Source organism: Scylla paramamosain, chromosome 27 (genome assembly GCF_035594125.1).
Source record: "Scylla paramamosain isolate STU-SP2022 chromosome 27, ASM3559412v1, whole genome shotgun sequence".
Classification (NCBI taxonomy): domain Eukaryota; kingdom Metazoa; phylum Arthropoda; class Malacostraca; order Decapoda; family Portunidae; genus Scylla; species Scylla paramamosain.
The window spans coordinates 6,904,832-6,926,380 of NC_087177.1; the positions used below are offsets into that span (position 1 = coordinate 6,904,832).

Here is a 21,549-nt window from a genome sequence, read left to right on the forward strand (position 1 = left end):
CCTTAATTTCTATTCCTGAGGAAAACATTGGATGTTGGTTAATCTCACTGAAACTTTTAATCAAATGCATGAAAAACAAGATTGCACAGAAACGACACTCACTTTTCATAGAGAGTCAATATTTCAAAGAAATGGACCTTAAGGTATGTGCAAGTATACTTCAAGTAAAGAAAGAAACAAGTACGAATGAATTTTATAAGATAATTAAGTACTTAGATGACTTTATGACTGAGCATAATTGATGAGCATAATTGAAAGATATCATACCTCGACCACGGCCATGAGGAGACGGTCAATGTTTGCGGCATAGGGGGCGTCGTGCGGCAGCGGCAAGGCGGACTGGCCAGGCATAATGGGATCCCGCCCGATGTACAGCATCTCGCTGCCGTCTGGCCGTGTGAACCACTTCGCGATGTTGTGGTGCTGGTAGCGTCGGTTGTCTATGTGTGCTTGGCTGGCAGGACAATCTACTGTCAGTAGCGATTCCCTTTGGAGCTGATTTTTGTGTCTTTAACAATAACACTGGACAGCTCATCCTTAGCGTTATCAGCGACAAACTCAATACTTACCTTTTTTCAGTCGCCTGCTGCTGACCAGCCATCAAACTGGGCACAAAGTCCATCAAGAGAGCGAGCTTTTGGAACAGTGGGGACTCTGATTTTGAGAAAAATATCTTGTAATCTTCTCCAAATCTCTGCATCGTGATTCTGAATAAGAACAATAATGCAGGTAAATTTTTATAAGTTTTAAAGTATATTAGAATTATTATTACCACAAATTCAAAAAGAATTAATTACTTTTTCACGGAATCCACGAGTTGTGGGATTGTCTCTGGGCGCGGAGGATATTTGGGCAACGTGAGGGAGGCAGTCAGGTTTCCACAATACGCTGAGATGAAAATAATGACAAACACCAGCCAGGTGGCCACAAGAACCCGAGTAGAGAAGGTTCTTGGCAGACGACGAGGAAGGCTCTGTCCCACAAGCATCCCTGTCATGCCTTGGAACACTGATCCATAGCTCATCCCAGACTCGACGCTGGAGGGTGTTCTCTGATTCACTGACCTAATGGCCTGTGTACATGCGAGGCATTATTTGTATTATAATGAAATGAAAGAGTGATAAAAGAAAATAACTATTTACTTATCTTTAATTGTAACTAATGTAGCTCCAACAAATGTAATTCATGTGATTACTGCTGAGCAAAATCACATTACTGGAAGTATTTTCTGACTTCAATTCTACCCATCGGAAATAAATTATACAAGAATGGAATATAATTTCTAGCATTGTCCACCGGAGACCTCAGTGCTCCCCTGGAAATCTAATGCCAATATGCATTCAAATTATCTCTTGGGAAAAAACCTTGAAGATGCATCTTACAACGAAAAGGAAACATGGCGTGATGAGCAGAGCGAGAAGCGTGGCCACCCAAACAAGCCCTGACAGCGGGTAGTAGAAGGCCTTCCAGTGAGGCTGCAGCCCTGGTGGCGCCATGCAGAAATCCATCGACACGTACTCGTACACGAAGGAGAAGTCATAGTGTTCACGCCGTTGGGGCAGCACCATGTGGATATTAGAACACAAGAAGGCCACCCTCTCTTCCACCAGTCCCGTTGCCTACATGCAGTATTATGAATGTAAATTTCTCATCATGAAATAAGTTCATTAATAAGATTAAGATTTTGCCGCAGACTCTCCTTAGCCTCACCTCTGCCCAAGAGGAGGTGGGCACCACGCGGAAAGTGAAGTTGAGAGCAGCAGCTATAGTCAACAAAAGATTGTAATCGGTGCCTCTGTACTGGTGGGTGTTGTCAGGTCCCTCCAGCTCGTCCCAGAATGGTGGGAACGGCAGGGCAGTCACGTTCACCCGGGCGCCGTGGAAACTATAGAAATATGCGTTGGTTCAGTTGTTACCGTCTAATAACTCGCTCCTCACGCTACAAGAAATCTTTTTTCAAGCGGCACAACATAATTCATCTCACAAATACTTAGAAAATTTTTCCTGGAAGAGAGCGTTGCCCTCAGCGATGACGAGACCATGTGTTGGGATCCATGAGGCCACCTGCACCAGCTGAGATCCCGTTGGGCCGTATGGTAAGTAACTTAGTACTTGGTAACTGGTTCTGGAAAGGAATGACTCAAATTCAGATATGATACACATCATGAATTCATGATGTGTATTTTCAAGCAGACTTTTGTATACTTATTATTTTCACCTGGAAGAACTGCTCTTCAGGTTAAAAAACACAGTATTCATCATAGAGAAGGTCCAGTAAGCAGACAGTAGATCCTGGAGCTGCGGCAGCATCAGGCGGGTCACCACTAACAGCCTAGTAGCCCATACCAGCAGCCGACCCTTGAGGGACCACTCGGCGAAACCGACGAGAAAGGCCAGGTTGTAACTCACCACCACCACCGTCGTGCACGATGACAGCTGACGGACCTGATGACGGAAGATCCAGATAGTGACTATCTCAGATGCGTAAAGAGTCACTGACCTCCATGCCAAGCGGCGAAAGTGTAAGAGACACAAGAGGTAGCGTTACAATAGATTTGACTGAAGACCTTAGCCCACCTTATAGTGCGGGGGCTCTTCGACCAGCAGCGAACAGTTGGTCAGATTACTCTTCAGATATGAATATAATGCATATACTATTGTAAGATATTCTAGAAATACATAAGCAGCATATAGTAAATTATGATCATATCCCTATTGCCTTTTATATTCATTCAAAATATTGAATGCAGCGGCATTCAATATTATTAGTAGAAATGTGTTCCTACTTACGAGTATTTGGATTTCGCTAGTCGTAATCAAAAGACAAGGTCGCCTTGGCATACAAGTAGACAAGTCATGTAGGACTTCAGTATTGTACATTTTTTGATAGAAAAAAGTAAAAGTGCCATCCTGAGAAACGAAACCAAACTTGTGATCTTTTCAACAGCCATGATCGAACCTAAAGACGTTTTTTGTTCTCTACTCGTCATAAATAGAACTGCAAGTGAAGTTAAATTATAATATAGCAGTTACAATTTTTCCTTTTATTCAGAGAAAAGAACGTGTCAGTTCTAAGTCTGGTCATGGATATCTAAAGTTGCTCTCTCCTCGCAACAACGCGCGGCTCGTCAACATGGAGTTCAGTGGCAGAACATCCGCAAAATTGATTGTGATGCCGTCTTCAACGAGCCTCAGCTCTACTACTAAAACAATTTGTCTTCTAGATCTACATCTTCATTGTGAGGGTCACTTAGTAGCCCATCATTAATACGAAAGCCATCCGCCCACTCCATCACTAATAAGAAGGACAGACCCATTCGACCAACAGTAAAAGGAACGCTTACCCGGCGTGCCAGGGGGACCAGCTGGGAGAAACGAAGCATTACATCAGAAGGCTTTTTCATTGCTATAACCCTGAAAAATGCTGCACCACGCCGTTGTGTCCACTTCATATCCAGCTCCTGGGAATATATCATTTGAAAAGTTGTAATGAACAGGTTTTATGAATAAACTTATTTTTTTCAGTTTTGAAAGGAAGAATATTTTAAATACATGACATAATTCTTTTGTTTGTAATTTTTCTTGAATGAGATACAATTGCTAAGACCTGAACAAGAATATCTGGAGGGTATTTATCCGACAGGAAGATTACGCCACAGTCTGGCTGCTGTGCCATGGCCTTCAGCAGCTCAGTGGTGACTCCTTTCCATGCTTCCATTTCGTCTGCCATTTCTGAAATGGATATTATTTCATACATCACTCAGTCACATTAACAATGAACAGTTTCTATAAGGTATTACTCAGCGTCTTCAGTACAACCCCGGTGGACAACACTAGCCATGGCAGCTGCCTTCACCTACCTTCCTTCCTTAGTTGTCCCGCACCAGCTCCGAGGCAGATCAGCAACATCAAACCACCCAACATTTGCTTCGCTATACTTTATCAGCGAAATGTTGTGTTTTTATGTTCAGCAGACAACTATACAGAAGCCATACTTTTTACTTTCATGATATAACTGTAGTCATTGCAATTATATTTGGTACATTTGCAATGTCAGCTGCTGCTCCCTTCTCAGAGACTATCTGAGGTACAGTTATGGAATCCGTTAACATAGCTTTCGTATATATCTTCCATCTTCCACTCATAATGAAGGAGGACAGATATATTAAGCAGTTACAGTAAATTAGTTTTCCTTCTCTAATACACAAAAATGAGAGTCGAAATAAAAGGACAAATTGTTTTAGGTAAGACTTATTTCCTCTTGATTACAGGCAGTGTTGTATTTAGGTTTTTCCTTAGTGGATGAAGCTGTTTGGATTTAATTTATTATGGATCGTAAGGGAGCTTTTATTTTGCATGCTATTCATGGCTTACTATGTTAAATACTATGTTAAATTTTATAAAACTTTTTTACCGGGGTTGAATATAGTTATCTTACAGTGGCCTTTACATTTTCCTAAGCGCTGTTCAGTAGTGCAATCTGACCTCTTCCATTAACGACAACGACAAAGTTACTGTTCATCAACACAAGTCTCTTTCATCTGTACCATCTAATGCTGCGCTTCCCCCTTCCCCCCCCCACTCTCTCTCTCTCTCTCTCTCTCTCTCTCTCTCTCTCTCTCTCTCTCTCTCTCTCTCTCTCTCTCTCTCTCTCTCTCTCTCTCTCTCTCTCTCTCTCAAGAAGACTGACAGAATTCTCCTTGGTTGGCAGCCAGGGAGATGTCTATGTAAATGTGCGATACAGGTCTACTCTTCTTCAGTGGATGGCAGATATATTTGTGAAACCGAAAAAGAGGTGAAACATGTGTCTTTGAAAAACTCACTTAAGGTGGACCCAACGTGGTGCCTTGTAGCCTTGAACACAGCGCCGCCTGAGCGTTGCCATCTGTATATAAGGACTCTACATATATTGCAGCATCCCTTGTGATATTGGACTTCATTACTTTATCTCCTATATTAACATTAATCAGTAATTTGTTAGTATGAAAATTGTTCCTGCTTTGTATGGTGAAACGATATTATCATTAAATTTGTTTTGTAAGAATAGGATAGTAATGATCCTGAAAAAATTTGAAATACGGTACTTCTTTATGGGTATTGATAGGAAATGAGTGTGCACTGCAAAATCCGAAGGAAAAAAACAAAACATGGGCGCTTCATCATTCCAAAATTAGTGCGAAACAAGACACGTATGTCAGTAGAATTGTACCATTACGTGTTATTGATGAATTACAGGGTAGGTAGTCACATTTCTGCCATTATATTGTTAGAGTCTTACGTAAAAACACAAGCAAAAGTTTGAACATTTAAAAGCAAAATAATTGATATGTTTGTGGTGATATAACATATTTCAACTGTATTTTCCTACATGATGATGTTTCCTTTGTGAACAATGAGCACACGAGTCAGCGAATGTGATGGCGTGCTTCCGATCTTCACACCGTCCAGCACTAGAAAGGAACTACTCGACCTGAATCCTTTAACGTTCAGGCACAGCTCACCAGGACTCGTGGTGCTGTAGTGGTCGCTACCAGCAAGACCATTAGCAGCGGTTCATGCGCGCGTCACCTGCTTGAAACTATAACATTTTAAATTTGACTTTATTGGCATCATTTCACTCATACACTTTTCATGCACATAAAAATAATCATAACGCTTACATGAAAATTTAATCTACTCTGGACTTTCAGACGTATCAAGTTGGGATGACAAGAGAATTACTATGAAACATAAAATTTGCATAATAAAATCTATCTTGCCTCTAATAGTCTGAAGACATCAAAAGTACACTTCGCATTCATTTATGTGCAGAGATAAATAGAAATATCTCCACACTACTGTCTAGTAATTAGTATTAACTGCAGCGGGAAAATTTTGCAACGTAAAGTAAATAATTTCGAGAGACTTATCCTTACAGCTAAACATCTGAAGAAGTAAATTGTAACGTAACAAGATACCACGATACGAGTCATCTCACCCAAGCAACACTGGTGCCTGACACCAAAACAAATAGATACATAATATGAAAATTAAATGAATTAATTAAATGAATTAATTAAATGAAGTCAGCATAGATTACTTTTAAATATACTACGTAATAAGGAACAAGAGTTGTCTTTGATTTCAGAACACTAAAGAATTTTTTTTAAGATGTTCACATAAGCAACCTTACGTTAACGGAAACACGATGATGCTGCAAAAGGCGGGTCTTGTTTTTTATACATTTGGTAAGGAGGATGCACTTTAATGCTACTCGCCCTCACATTAAAAAAAAATAAATAAATAAAATACTGACGTTTACTTTTGTTAATTAAACCATTAATATCTGTAGATTGCTGTATCATTTATCGTTTTTAGTTATGAACGTAGGAAGCTTGAAGTTCATATTGAAAATTCATCTCGGTATTGAAATGTACTTAAGATGTATTCAATGAATACTTGTAGGTAACAATTACATTTAATGTTATTGTTTTGTACGTTATCAGCTGTAGTATAGACGAGACATGTAAAATTATAAGGACTTATAATTTGTAAAATTATAAGGACGTATATTTTTGTCGTAGTTACATAAATAAATACTTTAATATAATATTAGACATTCAGTGGAAAAGAAAATATTTCCTTTTCCTTATTTTCTTTTGTAAAATTATAAGGACGTATATTTTTGTCGTAGTTACATAAATAAATACTTAATATTAGACATTCAGTGGAAAAGAAAATCATATTTCCACCAAGCAACTCGTATGGAAAAGGTACAAATAGCACCTGACACAACGCTTAGCATCGCAACAACGGTGCTACTTTTTGTTGTTGTTGATCATAACAAACTGGTTTTATGAGCAGTCATTTGGTAAATTTATCAGCGTCAGATAAATACATACTTGCTATCACCTCTCGCTTCTTCAATAGATTTCCCGAAAGGAGAGCAGTTCTTCAATAAATAAAAAGTAAGAGAATATTATAAAGCTGAAACGTTTTTAGTTGCCATAAATAATTCTCTCACGTAAATTATGACACACTGTTAGAAAGCACTATGCATAATTCTAGGTGCTGTTATTAATAATAGTGTAATGCACGTGGCAGCTTATTTAGCTCGTCATCTGGAGTCACTTAGCGGTAAAACAATTCGTTGGCACTGAATTATTATTTTTTTACTGTTTTATTTCTTCTCTCTCTCTCTCTCTCTCTCTCTCTCTCTCTCTCTCTCTCTCTCTCTCTCTCTCTGTCTCTGTCTCTGTCTCGGGGCGTAGATATGCAAAGTGCGCTTCGATGATGAAGTACGAATTTAGTTTATAACAAGAATAGCACTTTTGTATTTATGGCGTTTTAGAACTCTTTACTTATTAATAAATTACTTTCCTTTTGAGAAATACACTGAAGAGGCACCAAATCAGAGAAGTGGTGCACATATTCACAACCAAATGTTTTTCATAGACATTAGTTGTATGATTTTATAACGCTACAGTCATGCGCTTTTGAGAAATTAACAAAGGCCGTTTATTTCTCGTTGACCGAGCATTGCCTATGTGGCACCACACCACATCGTTGCGGTACCTTAATCTGATTACTCTGTCAATTATTATGATTAGCAATTCAACTATAAGTAAAGTTTACAGGAAGTCATTTGAGTTGCTTTATTTATTTTCTCCTTTTGATAGGATGTGATGAGGATAAAAGTGTCGATACCAAATGATTGTTAGTTTTGCATACCAGTGAATATGTAGAGTTATATTCTATATCTAGTTTGCAGTACATCGCTTGAATTTTTTTGGAAAAAGATGTCCGTTACACTGTTCAATGACACGATGTTACGCGAACTTAGGTATAACCTAATTAAATTATATACCTGTTTTTTTTCAATTTAAAACAAGGAAAATATAACGAAAGAAAATAAGTATTTAATATCATTCTAGGTTAGTAACACATCATTCATAATATTTTTTTTTCATTTAATTTATTTTCCTTTTTTTTTTACAATACTTTGCAAAGATCGCGAAGGCATACAGGGCGCTCGTACTTTTATAATATATCATATACTTCTACATGATATAAAGTGTTCTGTCAGTCGTTACTCATTCTTGCTCTTGAGAATAATTTCTAAAGACCACGACGCTATACGTAAAGAATATTCATACTTTTACATTAAATCAAATAGCAATGAATAATGTACCGTGACTGACAATACTTACTAGAACCAAGACATTACAGGCAACATTTTAGAAATCTTTACCACGATGCTATTTTCACTTCGCTGCTCTGGATGACTTGGAGTGGACGAACGACTCCAACACCGACCTATCGCATGCCTTCCCTTGCGCTGATTGGGCAGCCGGCCAGCTGACTCCGCCCACCGCCGCCGTGACCACAGACAGCGAGCGGTCACGAGGTGGACATCTTAGCTGGAAAGTGTTCACATGTATCGCCTCTGCCTCCCTCAAGTGACAGGCACACCCACCACTTAACTCCTTGCCTGTACACGTCTAGTATCAATTGGATAAAGTTTCTTTCTCACTAAACCTTTCGTCTCCCCAGCGCTACTTGAATTGTACTATCAATTTATTTATTTATTTTTTTTTTTTCTTAATCATCTTCGCTTTGAGCCCTTGAGGAGGTTGCCACTTCTGATGCGGTTAATATGATGCTAATAAACCTCTTTTTATTTTTGTTTTACTTGCATACGTCCTATTTCGTCTTTATTTCTTTTACATACCTGTGTTCTCTCTTTTTTTTCACGTGGATATTAATTTATTATTTATCTACTTATTTATTTTACATACATACGAATACTTTTCTTCATGTACGGCCCATTATTATAATTTCAATAATAGTAATTATTATTATTATTATTATTATTATAATTTTATTATTATTATTATTGTTATTATTATTATTATCATATGCGTCCTAACCGATGGGAAACACACACACACACACACACACACACACACACACACACACACACACGCACTCACTCGGTACATTAATTGTGGCCTAGTACGTTTTTTTTTTTTTTTATTCATATATATATTTTTTAGGTAGTGTGTGTGTGTGTGTGTGTGTAGGGTCATGGTAGAACACTTCTCCCCTTTCAGCCTCCCACCCTTCCAACCTGTCACTCGTCTTTGATGCTCTTCCACACCCAGTTCTTCTCTACCCACCCTCAACACACCCTCCCAGGCGCCCCTTGCCTCCTATCCCCTCTCCCACGCCCCTTAGCGTCTCCAGCTGGTAATCCATGCCCCCACACATACTGTCATTCCAGCAACGCCTTCAGAGCACCCTTTCCCAGCACGCAGAAAAGCGCCCTCCTCCTCCTCCTCCTCCTCCTCCTCCTCCTCTTCTTCCCCTCCCCCACCGCCATCTTCTTCTTACCTGACGTGATATTCAAGTGACTGACGAAAGTTAACATTACTGAAGGAGACAAAGGCGGAAAAGTTGTACAAGTGTGCCTGGCTGTCGACACTCAGGTGATCACACACACCTTCATGCGTGGAAGAAAGGCACCGAGTTGTTGTTTTTTTTTTTTTCGTCGTCGTATTATTGTTCGTCTTCTTCTCTTCTTTCTTTTGTATACACACTTTCTAGTTTTTCTTTTCTTTCTTTTCTTCTTCTTCGTCTTCTTTTTTTTTTTTTTCTTTGTGTACACGCTTTCTACTTTTGTATTTTCTTTTCTTCATCTTTTTCCTCTTCACTATCATCATCGTCTTCTGCTCCTTCTCAATATTATTATTATTATCATTATTATTATTTTTTGGTATACGCACTTTCTACTTTTATTTCTTTTCATTTTCATCTTTTTTTTGTTCTTGTTTTTTGTTCTTGTTCTTCGTATTCTTTTTGTTCTTCTCTTCACATTTTCCATTCTTATATAAAAACTACATTTCCCAAATTTATTCCCAAATTTACTACAATTTTTAAAAAGTAATAATGAACAAAATATTACGGTGACGTTTTTTGAATAAAGCAAATTTTTTTTTTTCTTGACATAATGAGAGAAAACAAACATTTCAGCGAACGACAGCAGCCTCCCTAAGTTAAGTCTTACGTTTCCAAGTCTGAGGCAATGTATTTTGATACTTGCAGGCCTTTGAATATTAAAGGAAAAAGCTGTCCAACTGGCTGAAATAATAAAACACATTTTTGGTTAATATTTAGCAGAACACTTTTTTTTATAAGAAAATACAAGTATGGTCAATCATTTCACGTCAGACTGTTTAGTTCATTTATTCACCTTCGTAAGAGCAAGAAATTAATAAGATAAAAATTATAAAAGAAAATATTATCATACAATTCTTTAAACTTAGAAGATTAAAGAAACCTTGTTACAGGTGATCAAGAGTAAACATGTACTATAAACATACAAAGAAAAATATACTTAAAAAAAAAATGGATTGGAAACGGCAGTGTTCATATGAAAAAAAATATGAAATTATATATATATATATATATATATATATATATATATATATATATATATATATATATATATATATATATATATATATATATATATATATATATATATATATATATATATATATATATATATATATATATATATATATATATATATATATATATATATATATATATATATATATATATAATTTCATTTCTTTTTTTCATACGAACACTGCCGTTTCCAATCCATTTTTTTTAAGTATAATAATAATAATAATAATAATAATAATAATAATAATAGTAATAATAATACAACGAAAATTTACACTTTTTATATTTTATTATTATTATTATTATTATTATTATTATTATTATTATTATTTTATATTTTATATTTTATTATATATATATATATATATATATATATATATATATATATATATATATATATATATATATATATATATATATATATATATATATATATAATTTCATATTTTTTTTCATATGAACACTGCCGTTTCCAATCCATTTTTTTTTTAAGTATATTTCCAGTGAGGTCTAAAGCACTGGATCAGCGGATGCTGTGAACTTACCATTACACCCAGCTGTGACCTCACTGAACGTTTCTCTTTGTGTCTCACAGTACAAGGGGGCAGTCACAGCCTGCCCTTTAAAGACAACTTTCTTCCTTTACACAAAACTACAAGCACCCAATTACACACACACACACACACACACACACACACACACACACACACACACCCTTCACTCAAAATTCAAAATTATCATGGCGACTCCAACACCAGCCTCGGAGTCCCCATCTGGAGAGGGAACCACAAATATCCTCAGGTTGGACTGCTCTTCTGGTATCGACCCAGAGTGTCTTGACACCTAACCTCTAATCCTTTTGCTTATGCTGTTGCCCTCTCTTCTCCGTTGGGCTCCTCCGATCACAATCTCGTATCTATATCTTGTCCTATCGCTTCAATCCCTCCCAAGAATCCTCCAAAGCGGAGGTGCCTCTGGCGTTTTGTCTCTGCTAGTTGGGGGGAAGGGACCTGAGGAGGTATTTTGCTGATTTTCCTTGGAATGACTACTGCTTCAGTGTCAGAGATCCGTCTCTGTGTGCCGAGGACATAACATAGGTGATAGTGTCTGGCATGGAGGCGTACATTCCTCACTCTTTTTCTCAACCTAAACCTTCCAAACCTTGGTCTAACACAGTTTGTTCTCGTGCTACACATGATAGAGAGGTGGCCCACAAAAGGTACTTGAGCCTTCCATCAACAAAATCTAATGCACTTTATATTTCTGCCCGGAACCATGCCAAGTCTGTTCTCCAGCTAGCCAAAACTCCTTCATTAATAGAAAGTGTCAAAATCTTTCAAGATCTAACTCCCCTCGTGACTTCTGGCACCTAGCCATAAACATCTCCAATAACTTTGCTTCTTCTTTCCCATCTTTATTTCAACCAGATGGCACCACTGCTATCACATCTATCTCTAAAGCTGAAATCCTCGCTCAAACCTTTGCAAAAAAACTCTACCTTGGACGATTCCTCCCTCTCCTCCACCCTCTGACTACTTCATTGTACCTATTAAAATTCTTCGCAATGATGTTGTCCATGCTCTCGCTGGCCTAAATCCTCGGAAGGCTTATGGACCTGATAGGGACCCTCCTATTGTTCTCCGAAACTGTGCCTCCATGCTTGCACCTTGCCTAGTCAAACTCTTTCAACACTGTCAGCATCTATCACTTCACAACCTTCTATCTGATCACCAGTATGGGTTCCGTCAAGGCCGAAATGCTACGAATGGTGAGCTTCTCTCTAAGCATTCATTGGTGGGAGGGACAAGTAAGGAGGGGTAAGATGGGTCTGAGAGGAGTATAGGGGGTTCCCCCCTCCTTGCCTCTTCCTCCCACCAATGAATGACTGCGCGTAGCTCACTACTCAGCGTTTAGTGTTTACAATCACGCCATTCCTGGCAATGGGAACGTGTCCAGCTGTAGCTACGCATATCGCTAAGGTATTCATGATCGCTGCGGTCCGCAAACAAGTCCGGAAGTAGAAATACAAATGTACCCGAAACATTGCTGTCTTAATTTTCATAAGAGTTTACCCTAAAAACATTCGTTTTCTCAAGATATGTTTCAGAGGGAATGGGGGCAAAGAAGAATAGTAGGTAAATTATTATATATCCTAAAATTAACCAAACCCATCCTTTGTTTCTTTCGAATTATTTTTAACATATTTTTCTCACAGCAGATAGCTGATTTGTGTAACCCCTTCCTCTTCAAAAATCACACTGCTTTTCTTTTAATTCTTCAACAAGATTTTTAACCCTCTTTATTAACACCTTTACCTACCACACCTCTAATTACCACGTTCATACTTGTCACCCTTACCCTTTTAATACAAACGAACTGCACCCTTACCCTTTTAGTACAAACAAACCGCACATGCACTCGTCCAATTAGTCATCACCATACTGGTCAAGAAGCATACATTCAATCATCCGAGCAGCCACTCAACACCAGCCACACCTCCATTCTTCAGACAGTTGACAGTACGTCATCTAAACCCGCACCTTTCCCCATTTTCAATCTCGTCGCTGCTTCTTATACTCCCTCTTTTGTGATTAGTGACTAATTTAATCCTCCTAACACTTTGGTTCCCTGTTATATTTTTATAGCAACACTCTTAAGCAGTTTATCCTTTACATTCTGCAATCCCCAAGATGCTCCACACATCTCTTCGCAACACCAACTTTCTCACCATCCTGCCATCCTCTGGTTTCGTTGTCTTGTTCTCCAATGGCCCATTTCATTATTTCTTTACTTCATTTCATAAACTAATCTCATTCACTTTGATATTCTGTGCCAGTCTTCAATCCCCGCCTGTATGTTTTTGCACCATGTATGTCCACTTTTATAGGCTTTTTTTTTCTCTCGTCTTTTCATTATTTCTTTCTTTTCTATTTTCTTTTTTATATGAAAACTCACCTCTGCAGCTGTACATTATATATATATATATATATATATATATATATATATATATATATATATATATATATATATATATATATATATATATATATATATATATATATATATATATATATATATATATATATATATATATATATATAAGCAATACTCCATTTAAACTTACTCTGAAACACTCAATATCATTAATTCCAGAAGGCGCTCTCTCTCTCTCTCTCTCTCTCTCTCTCTAGCTGGTGCTATTCAAGATTTACAGTACCACATTCCATGACACACTGCCACATTTATCAGATACATTTTTCTAATCAACATAAACAAGGTTTATGTGAGAATGGGCTCTATTGCATTTTTTCTCTTGACTGCAGTGGGGCTTGACATGTGTAGGCTTTGAGTTGCCTGCCTCATGTTGTCTTCTTCACCTTTAGAGTAATGGAACAATCAAAGAGTACAAGCATGAATTATCTGTCATGATTATTTCGGTCCTGGATTATGGAAAGTAAACAAGTGGTCCTATCCACATACACTTTATTGATAGTGTCATGAAATTCCAAGAGAATTGTGGCTGTGAACTTGAAAGATGGCTTGCCTTACTTCAGGTAACCATTTTCAATGTCTAGAATTGCTAACTCTTCTGTGACTGAAGCCTCCAGAATCACCTGTATTGCATTTTTCTTGAGGGGCTTCAGTGCAAAGTCTGTTTCTAGTAGTTATTGTTGGCAAAGCTTATTGGAACCAACAAATTTAGCACAAAAGTATATTTGTTAAACATGCTTTATATTTACCTTTTTTTCTTAATTTGAGAACACTTTATTCCCAACTTTTATATTTGCAACATCTGAGTCTCTGTATTAGCTGATAACATAATGTCATGATGTTGGTTGCTTGAACTTCATCAAAGAGGCTGCATAGCCAAAACAAGAGATTTCCATTTCCATATTTCACTATACTTCATATGCTCACATCCTCTCTCTCTCTCTCTCTCTCTCTCTCTCTCTCTCTCTCTCTCTCTCTCTCTCTCTCTCTCTCTCTCTCTCTCTCTCTCTCTCTCTCTCTTTTCATACCTTCCAGATTTAATGCACTGAAGCTGACAACCTGCATCATTCCATGTTTCATCCCTTCATTATTGTCAGTTATGTCACACTGTTCACACACACACACACACACACACACACACACACACACACACACACACACACTCTTTACTTTCATTACCCTTACGTAATAAAACATACGGTTCACACCTTGAACACACCTTCAACACCATATTTCAGGTGCTTGGGTTACAGATTTTTGGCTCACATTCCAGTCAAATTGTAGTTTGGGTCTTGATTACTGTAAACTTGTGTGTGGAAAATTTTGCAAAAATTGTTATGGAATTTATTCTAGTTATATAATTTGTTTTGTCCAAATCTTAATTTAAGGTGTAAGTTTAACAAACCACATTCCTTATTATTGTGTGTGACAGCCAATAATGCTGTAATATCATGAATTGTATGTGCTATGGCTTCTTAATACTTTTTCACAATTCAAGGTATTACATGGTAACACCTCAATGTTGGGTTTCTGTCTAGCAATTAGATGGCTTCCATTCAACTAACTCCTGTTCCAAGCTTTTTTTTTTTTTTTCTTCTTTTTCTGCCAGTCAGAAAGAAATCTTACACCATCCTCATGAGCTTGATTTTTGTCAGAAGCAAGAAGCTGAAACACTGTATCCTCAAGGATAATACATTGATTTGTCTCAGAGGTGTGAAAGATAACAGATATGGAGGTGTTACATTTTCATCCCCCTGAGATCACTGTTGCAAAAATCTTTTTGTAAGTTGAAATCGTTCAAACAAAAACTAGGCATTATATCAACAAGTTTTCAACTGGTGTTTCAGTGCTTCATATACATATACTACAAATAGTTATTATTGATTTTATTGATAAAACTGAAGATGCAGATGCTTCAGGTTTTGAATGGTAACTTTCACATGGGAAATCTTACTATATATTTTTAAAGAAGACCTTAAGACATTCCTGTTTAGCATGTGATGAATGTAGTAATACAAATTATTATGCATTCACTCCTTCAAATACATGAACAAATAAGCATAATGATCTAGGATGATCATGGTGCCATAGGACAGTGTAACAGGCTCCAAGGCACCATGTTATTGTACATTACAGCTCTACTCTCTTTAGCTCTATGAGTGCACATTTTGGGTACATGACTAGAAAGGATCAACATATCTGAAACATACATTACATATAATGAAATAAATGTACACACTATCTCTGTACACATATGTATATATATTGAGTCTCCCGAGTATCAGATTCAAGTACCAAAGCTTTCACATGACAGTAATTCTTCTCCCTGCAGGATTAAGAAGGGTATCACATAATGCATGGTGGATGCAACACCAGGAGTGTGATCCTGGCATCAAGATGAGAATGAGGCACAAACATAACATTTCATGACACAACAGAAAGAACAACAATGATCAGAAAATATATTTAGGTATTACACAAAGCAAGGTGACCAGTACATACACAAACAGTTCTTGTTTGGATTTACATAGATAACTGCATAAAGTATGGGTGCTAGTTAATGAAAGAAATTCAAATATATAATGCAGTACATTTTGTGAGCCTTGGGATCTTTCTTTTAACACAAGTGAGAAAAAATAATGTATTAAGATGATAAGAAAAATTATAACAAAGTGCAAAAACCCACTGAGCTTCACAACTAATAAATTGACAAACTGTAAAAAGAACATGTTGTGCAAGGCTACATGTATACAGCAAGGCTGTGCGTATACAGCAGGTCTGTGTGTATACATAAAAAATTTCTTGGATTTCATTCAACATATTGTAGAGTAAAATGAGGAGGTAGCACCCTCTGGACCCTTAAACAAGATGTTTCCAACACAGAATCTCAATACAGCAAAATTTAGGGGAAGATGAAGCTTAAATGCTGTTCCTTTGCCTAAAATGTCACTGCATCAATGTTCTTGCCCTACAGTAGCCAGCTAACTCATCAGCAAACAGATTCTGTTCAATTACTATCACAGTCCCTGTCTTATTATAATACTCGGGAGATAATATTGATAATATTCTCTTTATTGCCTAATTCAATACTATCATGCAGTTGATTTATCAGTATTTATATCATAAGTACAAAATATATTCCACACTATTTTACAGCCTACTTTCATGTGTACTTTTATTCATATGAAATATGATGTAGCCATTTATAAACTTTCATCCATTCACACATCACAAAAATTTGGGTGTGCATAAGCTGCTGCATAATAATGTTTTGAGAGCTGAAATGCAAAAACTATGAAGGTAAAGCAATTTGTAAAGCAATTTTTCTTATCAATACAAAGTACTTGGTACTACGTACTTGTAAAGAGATGAAAGACCTGTCACCATTAATTTTTGTATCTCCAGCAACTGTGTAGAATACAACTGCTCTACAGTTACTCCTACTAGATATTTGTTATGTGTTTGTCAAATGTACTGGGATGTTCAACATGCAAAGGAAAGACCTTCATCTTGAATGTGAAAGAGGAGGCGTATTGAGCAACTTTGGGCCACCATTAAAAATACAATATTCCTCCTGACTGCCATTTATTCTATTAGTATTTATTTAATTTAAGGCTTTTCCATATAACCAATAATATATTCTCTTTACAAATAAAAAAATTATATTTGCCTAATTATATTGATGTATATGTAATTGCTTCCATATATTCATTAACAATAAAATATATTTGATATCTACCAAAGAAACATTTTTTTTAGTTTTTTGTTTTTTTTTTGCCTTTCAGACAGTATCAAGTCAGTAACATTTACACATATTCATGTAAGTAATAATAACTTAGATTTATAATTTCATCCATCAACATCCTGTTCGATGCCAGCGCATCCCCTCTGGGAAGCCCTGTGCAAGGGGATGGTCTTGGCAGAAATGCCCCCCAGGTTGCCTGTGAGCACCCACCACTAAATGGGACTAACAAAGAGAGATGAGAGTACAAAGTAGGGTCCCAACCTAACATCACCCTTGGCAGTAGAAATATAGAAAAGAGAAAGAAATGGTTGTTCATTCTTTAGAACCACTGCTTAATGGAGAAGATGAGAGTGTATGTGAAATATCTTCCTAAAACAAAGACAATTTACAATAAAAGATCTTTACAAACTCAACATATAGGTAAAAGCATTAAATACAATTTATTTACAAGCTGAAGCTTTAACAAAAGTTACTGGTTCTTAACTGACATAAACATAAAGACTGCCAATGGATGACTTGAGGGCAACTTAATTTTATCAAAATATTGTGTAGGTAGCACTTTTACTAAGCACTTTGGTTTGCCTCACATGAGGTAGTACAACCTTCACAGTTTAAGTTGCATTACTTTTTATGAAATATATAGCTTTTAATACAATAACATTTGTTACATCACAAGACAGATTCATTCATAAGTTTCACTTTCAGTTTTATTTTTGAGCAGACTCTTAGGCAAAATCCCTTTGCATAACTGAAGCTTAAATATATAAGTACCATATGAGGTGGTGAAGTTCTGATATTATAACTTGGAGGAAGTGGATGATATTTCATAGAAGAGCACATATGCCTCAGGGCTACACACTCTGCTTTGAGATATACTGGACACTCTGAAACAAACAACAAAGAATCAGTATCCATCCACGACAAAAAAAGGGGGGAAAAAAAAACAATGTGAAGGTAGTATGGTATTTCACATACTGACAAATTTATTGACAATCAAAGACAAATTAATGATAATCAATTTATATATGATAGTTCAATACACCTTTGTATTAGTCTATTCTTGGCTGGTTTATTAAATGGATAGGTACATAAAATACTATAAACTGAAAATTATGTAATAATACCAAGAAAGGTAATGTATATATATGCATCTTTCTTTGATGTGTGAAATAGATTTATGTTTACTTTATCACTGAATCATTCCACCAGTTTTAACCTGTAGTTCAGAATATGAATATTTTACACATCTCAGAGTGCAAGCTTAAGAATGCTTGAATATTAATGTTCAGAACACCATGGTTGCTATTATGACAAAACTCAAATAAGCAAGGTTTCTGTGCATATTTTTTTTAAATGAGCTATGAGGCAAAAAAACAAACAAAGAATAAAATTAGCAAAGTTTGAAAAAATTCCCTCTAACAAACAAAGAGCAAGGCAGTCATGGGTGATGAGTTGCAAAGGAATGACAAGTTTGCAGAGATTTACATAAATACTATTAACCATATCATTTTACCTTGAGTCATTGTACTCATGCCAGCTGCCAGAGTAGGGGTGTTTGCAATAGGCTGTGTAGTGGCCTGAGTAAGTAGTTCCTGAGTGGTTTGCAACCCCAATCAGGTTGTAGAGTGGAGAGGTGCTGGAGTTTGAGGCAAACTTGGACAGATCCAGACCTTCCAGAGGAAATTCCACGGTGCACGACAGCTTGCCCCGCCACCGCTCAAGGGGAGAGAACCTTTTCAGATCTATACAAGGAGTCAAGGAATCATTACTCTATGATGGTGTTATAGCATTATCATGATCTTCAATAATTGCCCCATATTAAAAATGCAAAAAGACATTCACTTGTATAACATTCAAACTGCTTTTCATTCTCTGAACACTTAACAATCATGTCCAACAGTATTACTGAATCACTGCAACTAATACTCAAACTATTAAAAGGTCTCATGTAGAATGTATGAAGAGTGTGACATCCTGTATGGCACTTTGAGGTATATTTTATATGTATGCAATTATTACTTGCATAATTTAAGTAAATATTTTTATATTTGAGTTCACCAAAAGAAAAACGAGGAGATGGTAAGGGAACTATTACAATGCCAATAGAGAGTGATCCATATAACCACACTCACAACCTTTTCCATGACCACTACACTACTAATGATCCTGATATAAAAGGAGTGTCATTGTATTAAGTAACAAATCTCAGAAAACAGCAATAAGGAAGAATGGTGAAAATCTCACAGTTCAGAAAAACGTACTATTGCAAATCAGCCATACATATCAAAAAGTGAACCCTAGAAAAATAAGCTTCAACAGTTCTGATTCAAATCTCAAATAATTTTGTCTGTATCAACATCTCTGATGCCTCGTTCAGGTGGCCAGGGCAAAAACTCTGTTCTGACATTCCCTCACTGCATGATCTAATCTTTGGCTATTATCTTTCTACCTACAATGGAGCCATACTGGAACAAATCTGACCACAGCAGGCCCAAATAACAGAGATTTACACCATAGTTATATTGGCAACAATTAGTGCACAATGGCTGGTTGGATTGGGATGCATCAGTGCCCCACAATCACAATCAGCTATGCACAGCCATGTCCACCATTAATAGCCAGCCATGTACTTCTCCATGGTCCACATCAGAGGTGCACAAACAGCCTAAGGATTTATGTTTAGTGGAAACATTATATTGTGTTGTGATAAGCAGTTTTTTTCTTCACTGCCAACATCAACTAATAAAGCAAACAGCATTAACCACACATGGCCAGCATCAACTTGCAGCAAGTGATAAAAGGATACGTAGGACGAGAACTTTGGGGAACTTGTGGACGCTGAAGGATTTTGTCATTTTTCTTCTTTCTTTGCACTTTGAACAAGTCTGAAATAAAAAAAAAAAGAAATTTTATAATGAAATTATGAAAGATGATCATTTAAGGTAGTAATTTTATATAAACCCATTGTTTCTGACTAACCACAGTTATATTTGCTACATACTTGACTGAATGCTGTTAAGAATACACTTCAGGGAACTTTCATGAGGAACATCTACGTCATGTGAAAATAAAAAACATGTTACACATGGTCAATTATCCCTGAATTTCATTATCTAACCAAGGACTTCAATATTCACTAGTGTATTTTAACATAATCCAAAAATGCAATGCTACAATGAGAAAAGTGTGAAGGCAACTCAGGTTTATTGTCTGGAAGGTAAAATATTTGTTATCATATCATTAAACCATTTGCTGGAAACAATTTGCAACAGAAATGCTTCATAAATATCATGGCATTCTTTATATCAATTTCTTGCTAATATCAGTAATTATTAATAAACAAATTTGCAAATTAGGATGTGTCCAGGATTTTGCTTCTGAAGAAACCAATATATAATAAATACTTACAGGTCTTTCATCCCCATCCAGCACCTCCTCCTTTGTGAAGAGATCAAGGCACTGGGAGAGTCTGACCTGACCAGACTTGCTAGGGATGGGTAGACTCAAGTCCCAGAATGGGTCAAAAGTTACTGAACAATGCCCACAGACAGAACACTGCAGACATGACTTCAACTGGCCAACAAACATGTCAACAACTTTGCTGTCATCATATCTCAGATAGCGCTTCCACGACTCCATTGCTTTTTGACTGTCACTAAAAGAAAGATGAAATCAATATAGACAACATGCATTTGTCTCTAGAAATTACATTAATTCATATACATTATAACAATAATGCAATATGTCACACTAAGTTTAAGTCATTATGATGAACATTGTCTGTATAGCAGTCTTGGAATCATTGGTCTTTATTCTGTAATGCTTCCATCTCTTACCAACACTATATTTCAAAGGCCACAGAGATAATTCATAGGTTTCTTTCTCATGGGTATTTTTCCTTCTAGTAATGTAAAATCCTTGTCAAACCACTACTAAAATCATACAAACACTTCAAAATCCTAGTAATTTTCACCAGAGCCTGTTAAAAGTGACTGGCATGGAGCCCAAAAATGCTTAAGAACATGAACCCTTATCTGAAGAGGGAACCAGAACAAATGTCCTCATATCAGACTACTTTCAAGATGAGGTGTTCTGATGCTTCCTCCAACTTATCTACACAGTATGAACTTCTACAACATCCACAGTCCTGGATCTAATATTAAGAGCATGGAAAATCAAATCATTCCCTCTAAGCTTTGACTTGTGTAACACAATGAGACCCAGGTATTGGAATGCACCCCACAGCAGTTTTTTCATTCTCTTCCACTATGTTTTTTTCTAGTATCTTTATCTTCAAAACAAAGTTGACTATTGTGTATTGCCATTTGCTAAATAATATCTATCTGAGAAGACATGACTGC

The 21,549-nt window shown here is 36.6% G+C and overlaps 1 protein-coding gene across 5 annotated transcripts in view; it reads right to left on the reverse strand.

Moving 5' to 3' along the window:
- Positions 1-13,920: 13,920 nt before the first annotated feature.
- LOC135114096 (ubiquitin carboxyl-terminal hydrolase 2-like) overlaps positions 13,921-21,549 on the reverse strand; it is a 70,650-nt gene continuing 63,021 nt past the window's right edge. For all 5 annotated transcript variants that reach the window (XM_064029790.1, XM_064029794.1, XM_064029793.1 and 2 more), the window contains 4 exons: positions 20,597-20,843; positions 19,995-20,073; positions 18,702-18,930; positions 13,921-18,072 (listed from right to left, as the gene is read on the reverse strand). In XM_064029790.1, coding sequence (XP_063885860.1) covers positions 17,985-18,072; positions 18,702-18,930; positions 19,995-20,073; positions 20,597-20,843 — 643 coding nt within the window. In that variant the 3' untranslated portion in view covers positions 13,921-17,984. The remainder of the gene's footprint in view (positions 18,073-18,701; positions 18,931-19,994; positions 20,074-20,596; positions 20,844-21,549) is intronic.